This window comes from Macrotis lagotis, chromosome X (genome assembly GCF_037893015.1).
Source record: "Macrotis lagotis isolate mMagLag1 chromosome X, bilby.v1.9.chrom.fasta, whole genome shotgun sequence".
Taxonomy (NCBI): domain Eukaryota; kingdom Metazoa; phylum Chordata; class Mammalia; order Peramelemorphia; family Peramelidae; genus Macrotis; species Macrotis lagotis.
In genome coordinates, this window is record NC_133666.1 from 155652399 (window position 1) to 155661497 (window position 9099).

General features: G+C 38.3%; 1 protein-coding gene across 1 annotated transcript in view; it reads right to left on the minus strand.

The window, feature by feature from the left end:
- Positions 1 to 2062: 2062 nt before the first annotated feature.
- The window catches only part of LOC141501382 (putative histone-lysine N-methyltransferase PRDM6), a 13502-nt gene continuing 6465 nt past the window's right edge, over positions 2063 to 9099 (minus strand). The window contains exon 2 of the mRNA XM_074205281.1: positions 2063 to 3518. Coding sequence (XP_074061382.1) covers positions 3160 to 3518 — 359 coding nt within the window. The 3' untranslated portion in view covers positions 2063 to 3159. The remainder of the gene's footprint in view (positions 3519 to 9099) is intronic.

Here is a 9099-nt window from a genome sequence, read left to right on the forward strand (position 1 = left end):
ACAATCCCAAACAACTATACCAACTTTGCTACTGTGGAAGAAGAAAATAAGTTGCAAGATATCTACTAATTCAGGCCTTTGGGTCTGCAATTAAATCACAAACACATACAATTTTTATATCATATGCAAAACTACTCCAAGTCCAGGATCCAATATTATTAAGACTAAATATACAGATGAAATATTCCTCAATATTTCTATTAAAACAATTTCTACTGTACACAAAATATTCCAACAAATATTTATTAAATGCTTATATTGCTACTCTAAACTCAACCATTACACAGAACACCCAGCTGTTCCAGCCTCAAATGTAAAAAACAGCAAATGTCCCTTTTATATGGGATTTTCTTATTTCACAGTTTTCTCCTCTATGTTACTAGAAATAAAAGTCCTAAACTGAAGGCATTAAATAACAGTATTCAGGTTTCCATTTTCAGAAAGAGGCAAGCCTGTATAATTTAGTTATTAGCACTTAGAAAAATTGTTATACATAGTTCATTGTTCTTGTGATTCCACAATAGCATTAACAGTACTGGAAAGTGCTTTTATCTCTTTAAGGAAAACTTGAGGTCACAACCAATTAGATTAGGAACCAGAATTAAAAAGGAAATGTTTCAAATCCTGATCATTGGAAGATTTTTCCCCTTAATGTCATTTTTTTTTTACTTCCCAAGAGTGTCCTTACCTACCACAATTTATCTTCCTTCTCTCTTTCTTTCCCCCAAAGAACTTCTTTGCAAGGAATAATTTTAATATAGTTTGTGATAGTAATAATACAAAGTGTCCCAAAACTCTTGGTGCAGTTTTCAGCTATTGAGCCTTAAAATAGCACAAAACTTTTGGTATACTCTTAGTTACTTTTTAAAAAATTTCCTTTATTAAATTCTAAACCCTATAGTGAAATGTTAAACATATTTTTTAAAGTCTCCAATAGGTTAAGCTTGAAATTTAACCAAGGATTTTTCCCCATGATTCTTCAGAATGTGTGACCAAGCTATTGATGATCCAGACATAAACCGAACCTCCTCCACTTTTTACAGCAAGGTCTTTACACAGGCCTTTTCTCATGGACCTAGCTCTATGTAGAGAGTTCACTCAAACATGCCACTTCTGTTAACTCTGAATAGAACATTCTTAACACACAGGTGCAAGTTTTTGTGGATAAGATGGACTATTTAGACCACAATCTACTTGGTTTAAGATAAAACAGCATGTACTGTAACCTGTCATCTTGACAGGCTGCCCTGCCAAGTTAAATGTGTAAGCAGTTGCAGCAATCTGCTCCATATTACACCAAGGAGGTTCTGCCTTCAGGTACCTGCCAAATTGGCCAGCAAGAGTAAATTCTATTACCCCACTATCCCTCTGCTCCTATAAAGGTATATCCAATATCTCAAGTTTCACAGTACATATTCCTTTTCTTAAATTTCACAGTACCCCAGGCAACATGATAAATATTAATAATAAAGTTAATGATGTAAGATGGTAAACTCTTCGAGGACAGGGAATGGGTCTTATTAATCTTCCAGGGTCTGAGGTAGGATTATATTATCGTAAAAGCCCTGGTAATGAGATGTAAATTTGAACACTGGCTCTGACAATTTATTGGATCACAAATTTTGATGACCTAGAAGGGATCTTCTAGGTTCATCCTGTCTAAACAACTACCTCATTTTACAGATCAGGAAAAGGAGGTTCAGATATGATTGCTGCAAAATCATTGTATAGTTAGTACTCGAACTGTTCTCTCTCACTTCAAATCTAGGACTGTCAAGCTTTGACAGGTCATTTAATCTCTGAGAATCTCTCTTCATCTGCAAAAGGGACAATCATTTGCAAACTACCTATCTGAAATAGGTGATTATTTAATATAGAAGATACCAAATCAATATTTATTAGAAAGACTATCTAATGTCAATTTTCAGAAATTCATTCATCATTACTTCCTATATCAGAGATTCCCAACCTGAGGTACAAGAAAATTGTTAAGGGAATGCAGGTAATATTTGATAATTGACTTTATTATCCTACAAAGTTATTCCAATATATTATTGTTAGCACAAAAACAAGTAAAGAGGGGGGGGGGGGGCGGCTAGGTGGCGCAGTGGATAGAGCACTGGCCTTGGAGTCAGGACTACTTGAGTTCAAATCCGGCCTCAGACACTTAATAATTACCTAGCCATGTGGCCTTGGGCAAGCCACTTAACCCCATTTGCCTTGCAAAAAATTAAAAAAAAAAAAAGTAAAGAGAAAGTGGGAAGACTAGTTGTGAGATGTTGCATCTCAAAAACTAGAGGTAGTTGAAGGAATCATTTCTGCTGATCAAAACCAAATGAAAAATACTTGAATATGAGGCGTTTTTCATATTGCACTAGGAAAAAAATCAGTAGCAATGATTTCCAAACAATGAAGTTACAAAATTTGGGGTGTGCCCTTGGAGAAACATATCCTATTCTAATTAACTGTGCTCACAAGGCTTTAATTACATTTCTGACAATTTATCTCTGTGAATTAGGATGCTCAACCTGTTGTCAATTAGATTCATAGCAAGAAACAAACTGGAGGCCAATAATAATAGGTAGGGTATCACTTTTTTAAAAGAATGTAAGAATAAAACTATTAAATGACAAGAAACAGAATGGTCTCATTAGTTTTTTAACTGTGTTCTTATAAACACTTTAATGACTTTAAAAAGGGTATGTACCACATACATAGTTCATGCAAAATTTCTAGAATTAATTTCTTTACATATGAATAAGAGATATGAGAATGTTCACTGGCAGCTGGGGGATTCTCTAAAGAAGAAAGAAGGATGGGAACCCCTGTCTTACACCTCTTTTTTACTAAGTTATTTTCTTCCTACAATAAAAGCTAGAAGACTTGGGATCTAGTTGTAGCTCTTTTGTGAAGAGTCAAGTGTTGGACAAGTCACTTTCCTTTAATTTCCTCATTTGTCAAATGAGGGAATGGATGATTGCTAAGGCCTCTTCCAGCTCTAACATTCTCCGTCTCTTGAGGGAAGAGCAGAAGGCCTGGAACTGTAAATTTTAGATGGCCAACTTGGGAAACCTATTCTCCATACTTTTCACGAACATTGTGCCCCAGGAGGTCTGACCCCACTGAGATCAATTCCATTCAATTAACTATAGATAACTTTTAGACAACAAGAAACGAATCCGTCAAGTTAGAGAGAAGCCTTAAGCTTACCTCCCAGAGATGTTGGGTGTTTCTGACAACTCCCGCCTGCACCTTCTCTGGGGGCAGAAGCACTCCCTGAAAGGGTCCAATCCAGGTGCCCTGCTGGATCCTCTGTGCAGCACAGATGCCATAGGCCAGGCCTGGGACGGTGCTGGTGCACAAACACACTTCCCGGGGCAGGTCTCGAAGCCACTCGGGCATCTCTGGCGGGGGTGCGGCGGCGGCCGTGCTACTGGTACCTACCAGTCGGCGAAGGGAATGCAGGGGGCCGTGCATAGGGCATTCGCCATTACGGTTGTCAGCGCACATATCGCAACCTGCCGAGTGAAAAGAAGGGCCGTGGGGGGTAGGGAGGGGGAGAGACACGTGGAGAAAGAGAAAGGTTTAACTAAGAAGACGTGTGTGCTTATTCATCCCTATTCACCCCCACCCCCCGCCAAAAGATCCAACAGTTCTACCCTGGGGCACAATGTACTGAAAATGATGCACACCCTCCCCCCCCCCCCCCGGTAAGATTTGGGTCCCGGTGTATCCCTAGATCTGATCAACTTTGGATTAAATTCTGACTATACGGACCCTCGATGTGCTATAAAACAAGTGTCTGCAAGGAAATAAAGACTTCGCTTAGAAGACTTTCACACTCTCTAGGCCTCAACTGTGGCATCCTCCTAATCGTGGTATCGAGGTTAGTTTTCCCTTTCCCTTTTCTTTTCAGACTCTCTCTATTCTTTCTTTCCCTTTTCCTTTCTTTCGCCCTCTTCCTCCCTCTTCTCCCCCTCTTCACTCCTTTATGTGTGCCCTCTTTTCTCTCTGTGTTGTCTGTCTTTGTCTCTCCCCCACCCCCCCACCCCCGCTTTTTTAACCACAGTTGCTTAATTTCACTTTTTAAAGAAATTCTGAAATCTTTCCCTTGGAATTAGGAACAGGAGTCTCACTATAAATGATAAAATTGATCACTGTCCGGACTATGTCTTTTAAATTTTTTCCTTATTAAAAAAAAAAAAGCTTTGAAGCTGATTCCTCTTACAATCCCAAATATCCCCTCAAGGAGGAGGTGGTGGAGAGGCCCATCATTTCTGCTGCCCAATAAAAGGTCTTCAGCCTGGGGAGACCATTCTGTCAAACAATTTGGCATCCAGAAAAATAACTCTCGGCACTAAAAAATGACTAGTCTGCTTTTGGTTAGTTCTTTCTGGTTCTGTACATTGGTATCGCCATTGTTGTTGTGGGGGAGAAGTCAAGGCTGTCAATTGTGGGGTTACTGTAGAAGTATTCTTATACTTGTTAGTGAGTCTTTGGCTTCTTGGGAAACGCTTGGAGAATTTTTTAAAGAAAGAAATGCCTACTTGGTTAAGCTTTGAAACTTGTAAAACCTAAAAGCTTAAAAAGTTTTTGTGATATTGTTTTTACTTATTGGGCTTCTTTTATTCTTTTCTTTCCTCGCCTCCTGAAACCAGATAAATTAAATATTTCAAGGTATTTTACGAAAGTGGATTTTTTTTCCACCTTAAAAAAAATCAACTCTAGCTGCTGTCGCTGCTACGGCCACATATTCCCACTGGAGCCCTCCTGGAGAAGAAAATAGGTAGTCCATTGGTGTTACAAATTTTCTTTCTTCCAAAGGGATAGTGCAAAAGGAGAGAAGGAGGGAGGGGAAAGATAATTTCAGACTAGAAATGAAACTCGGTGCACTAAAAACCTCACTCTGTTTGGGGCCCTTCGGTCTTACTCCGCCACCCGCCCCTCTCTACTGGAGCCCTGGAGATTTTGTAAGCAACCTCTAGACCAGCTCAGTTGGGAGCAAGTAGGCACAGGCGGCTGGGGCCGCCTTGTCTCCAGCGAGAGCCCTGTGGTTATTAATGGGCTTCTCGGAGACGTGTGGTCTGCTTAGCCCCCTCTGCTTCCCGACCAGGCACTGGAGAGCCCTGCCCCCCGGGACCAGGCAACTCCAAGCCTTTCTCATCCTTTCCTTAGTTTTCTCTTAGATTTCTATGAGATTATTAGTCAGATCTAACCACCTCTATCCATACTCTGGCCCCACCTTTCACCGAGGCAGGAGAAAGACAGGGCTTCCAACCCAGACTGATAGCATCGACAGACTGCCCCCAGAAAGCCATGAAACTTAAGTCGCTGCTAACCTGGAAGGTAACAAACTGAATTCAGGAGTCGTTTCAGAACCCTGAGCCCCTGAATCAACTGCTACATCTTAATTTGACTACTTTTCAAGCCCCTAGAAGAACGTCTCTGACTTTGCAAGCCTGTCTGCATAACCTTCCCCACGAGAAGTGAATTTACACCACCCAGTACAAAAAAAAGATCAGAGCAATAGAATGACATTCTCCTTTATCACTTGAGTTCAGTGTGTGAGCTTGGGCCAGTCCCACTTCTACTCTGTTTCCTAATTTGTAAAATTAGGTTTCCTAATTTGTAAAATGAGGATAATAAAACTTTGTACTACTTCCCCAGAGTGGTGTGAAAGATCAGATGAGTCATCCTAGCACTTTATAAACCTTTAAGCTGCGTTTTCTACACCAGCTCTTAGAATTACTAAGCTTTTTGTGAAGGAGACAGCTCTTGGGAAGCTCCTGAATTCTTCTCCATCTGTGCTAGGTGTTTGAGATTGAACCATGGAGACTGAACAAGTTCACATGTATGGGTCAGATCCACAAGTTCTCTCTGGTTCACAAAAGACAGGTTCTGATGAAATACCCTAAGTGCTCCTAATTAAGAATCAGATGATGCAACAATTACGGGAATTCATAGTAATACAAGTGTCACTCCCATTCCTCTCAAAGGAACTTTTAACAAAATAAAGCCCACTTGGTCAATATTGTGCTCAATGTTCTTGCAGTTGAATTCACATTTTAATTTGTTAAGGAATTTCTGTTCTTATTATTCCTGTCACTAAAAGTTGGGGGGGGGGTGGAGAGTGGGGTTGAAGAGAGGAAGGAAGTGGTAAATAGGGATTGTTTCAACTTTATATTTGTATATCCAGGGCCTACCACAGTGCTTGGCACATAGGTGCTTAATAAATGGATTAATCATCTTAAACTGTTTAAACAAATTTAGAAGGCCACTGACCAAAAGCTACTCAGCTAAAATGTACAATGAGGTCCCTTTCCTCAAACCTTCATTCCTGAGAAAAGTTCAAAGGGATAATTCACTAATTATGCATAGAAAACCGTTGCTTTCTTGGGGTTTCTTCTCTTCTTTAAATGAAAATAAGTTTGCATCATGGGGGTGAAACTTTTTATATCTCTCAGAAGAAATATCCTCCTCTCTCAATCATTCATTCCTCTGTAAAATAGGTTGTGTGACTTTGGAGTTCAGGTTTTACCAAAAGGCAAGTAGAAAATAGAATTCTTCCTTCTATCTCATTAGACCAACCATATCTCATAGTCGCTTCCGATGATTGATGAAGAAAAAAAAAAAGAGTGCTTGTGTTCAGAAGGAGGAGACAAGCCCTGTGTCAATATGGTTAGTAAAAAAGAAATCTAATAAATGGAATAAAAAACTTAGGAGATTTTTGTGTTCAAAACTAAGACTCAGTAGGAATGAAAATATTTAGTCTTAATAACTATTTTGGGGGCTGCAATCTGATTGGGTCACAGGGATCCTTTTTCCTCATTCCCACAATCTTATGTTTGGAAATATTTAAATAAAAATATGAATGGGAAAATAAATAGATAACATTCATAAATTTTTTTTTAATACCCAGCATCTGAAGGTCTTTCAGCACCTTAGCAAAAAATAGCTAAAAAACAAATGACAATAAGCAAAGGCAATCTGCCCATGAAAATAAAAATAAATCACTCAAGGGAATTACTCAGATGACTTTCCCCTTCTGGTTCACTCAATAAGGCTATGTTGAAGGCAAGAATATTTAGTATCCCCTCCTCAGACAGTGAACCACTGGCAATGTAGTCTCCTGGTATAGGAGACACATTTTTTTTCAGTTCTAACCCAGCCAATATCACATTGTCTTAGCTCTAGACCTGAGAAAGACCTTAGGGACCATCTAGTCCAATGCCCTCATTTTTCAGGTAAGAAACTGAGACCCAGAAAAGGTAAGTGACTTGTTCACAGTCACAAAGATAGTGCCAGAGGTGGGGGAATGGTGTTTGAACCCAGATTCTTTTATCTCCACAGTCAATACCTTCCCCACTGTACTATAATGATACATAAAATTTGAAGAGCTATATGTACCTCAGCTACCAACCAAGAGAATTAAAAGAGATTTTAAATACACATGCATCCATGTCATATCTCCAAGAGGCACCCTACAGAGAGAGATAGTGTGGTTTATGAGGAAACCTCACCTACCCACATCACCTGGTTGATCTGAGTAGAAGGATTTGTAAATCTTAAAGTGCCAGAGTCATGAAGGTTATTATTATATCTCCAACATATTGCACTTCACAGCATCACAGTGTGACATGTGATGGAAACAACAATAGGACTTTGCAGATGGAGAAACTGAAGCTCCTGAGAATGGGAAAGTGTCAGAATCAGTCAGTAAAGCAACCTGTTTTCATTTGCTATATATCTACAAAATGTAAAGTTGTATTACTGTCATTCATGATATGAATATAGAGATATAGATGTATAGATACCTATATCTATATAACTACATCTATATCTATATCTATCTAGATAGATAGATAGATAGATATAGATAGATAGATAGATGATAGATAGATAGATAGATAGATAGATAGATAGATAGATAGATAGATAGATAAGATGCTGAGAGGCAGAAGAGTTGTCCAGAAAGGCCTGAGTCCAAGTCCTGACTGAAAGATACTGGCTGTATGACCCTAGACAAGTCACTTAACATTCCAGTGTTTCAGGTAACTCACCCAAACTATAAATTATAAATAAGTTAAAGAATTCCCTATAAACTATATTTTTTAAAAAAGAATTTCACATAGCAGTAAAACCACAGGTCACATCCCTATCCCTATAACTTTATATTGTATAGTAGAATTGGTGAAAAAAACTTTGGCCAACTACTATAAAAACACATAAAGATGTATTTTATTTTCTCATGTTTCAGAATCTCTTCAGTCATTGGAAGTATTTTAAACTTTGCATTTTACCCTTAAAGTATAAAAGGAATTCCATGATACCTGATTTTAAAAATGAAATAACTAATTATCTGTTTTGAACAGAGGTCATGGGAACAAATGGTGTATTCAGGGGTTTTCAAGTATGTCAACTGAAAAGACTCATAGGAAAGCTCAGAGGAAAATAGGTTAGCCTTGCACACTTCTAGGAAAGCATGATATATCAAAATAAATATATTCCCATTCATGGAAATGATGTCAAAGATAGAAAGGTATCTCTAAAATTAGAGAGGTTATAGTCATAAAAACATTATCAAAAACTTTCCTTGTCTTTGAAAGATAGTGAGGTATTTTTATATGTTCTCTCAATACAGTATCTTAAGGGAAAGACACTTTAACCCAAAGATATTTCCTTTTCTAGGAGTTCCTACCCATGGAGTTCATGGCCCTATTTCTGTCTAGAATATGTCCTTTTGTTTAATGATCTAGTGCAGAATGCCTCTCACAGCCATAGCTTTGAGATAATTAAGAAGAGATTTAAAAAGATCACCTCTACATACACTCACTGAACCCAAATGTTCACAGATACTTTAGAAAAGTGTGATGCTTTTGCTTGCTTATTGGTTTGAGCTTGCATTTCCTATCACCTTGGAAATTTTTTAAATATATATATTCATTACCAAGCTGACTGAAAATCTTGCTATGTGATTAAGGGTAGATTCTCTTTTTTTTCTCATTCCCTCTTTGGAAGCTTCTTTGTCTCCACAATGACCTTCAATTTCCTTAACTTATTGTCCCCCTTAGATGTTAAAGCAAGGTTAATTAATAAACA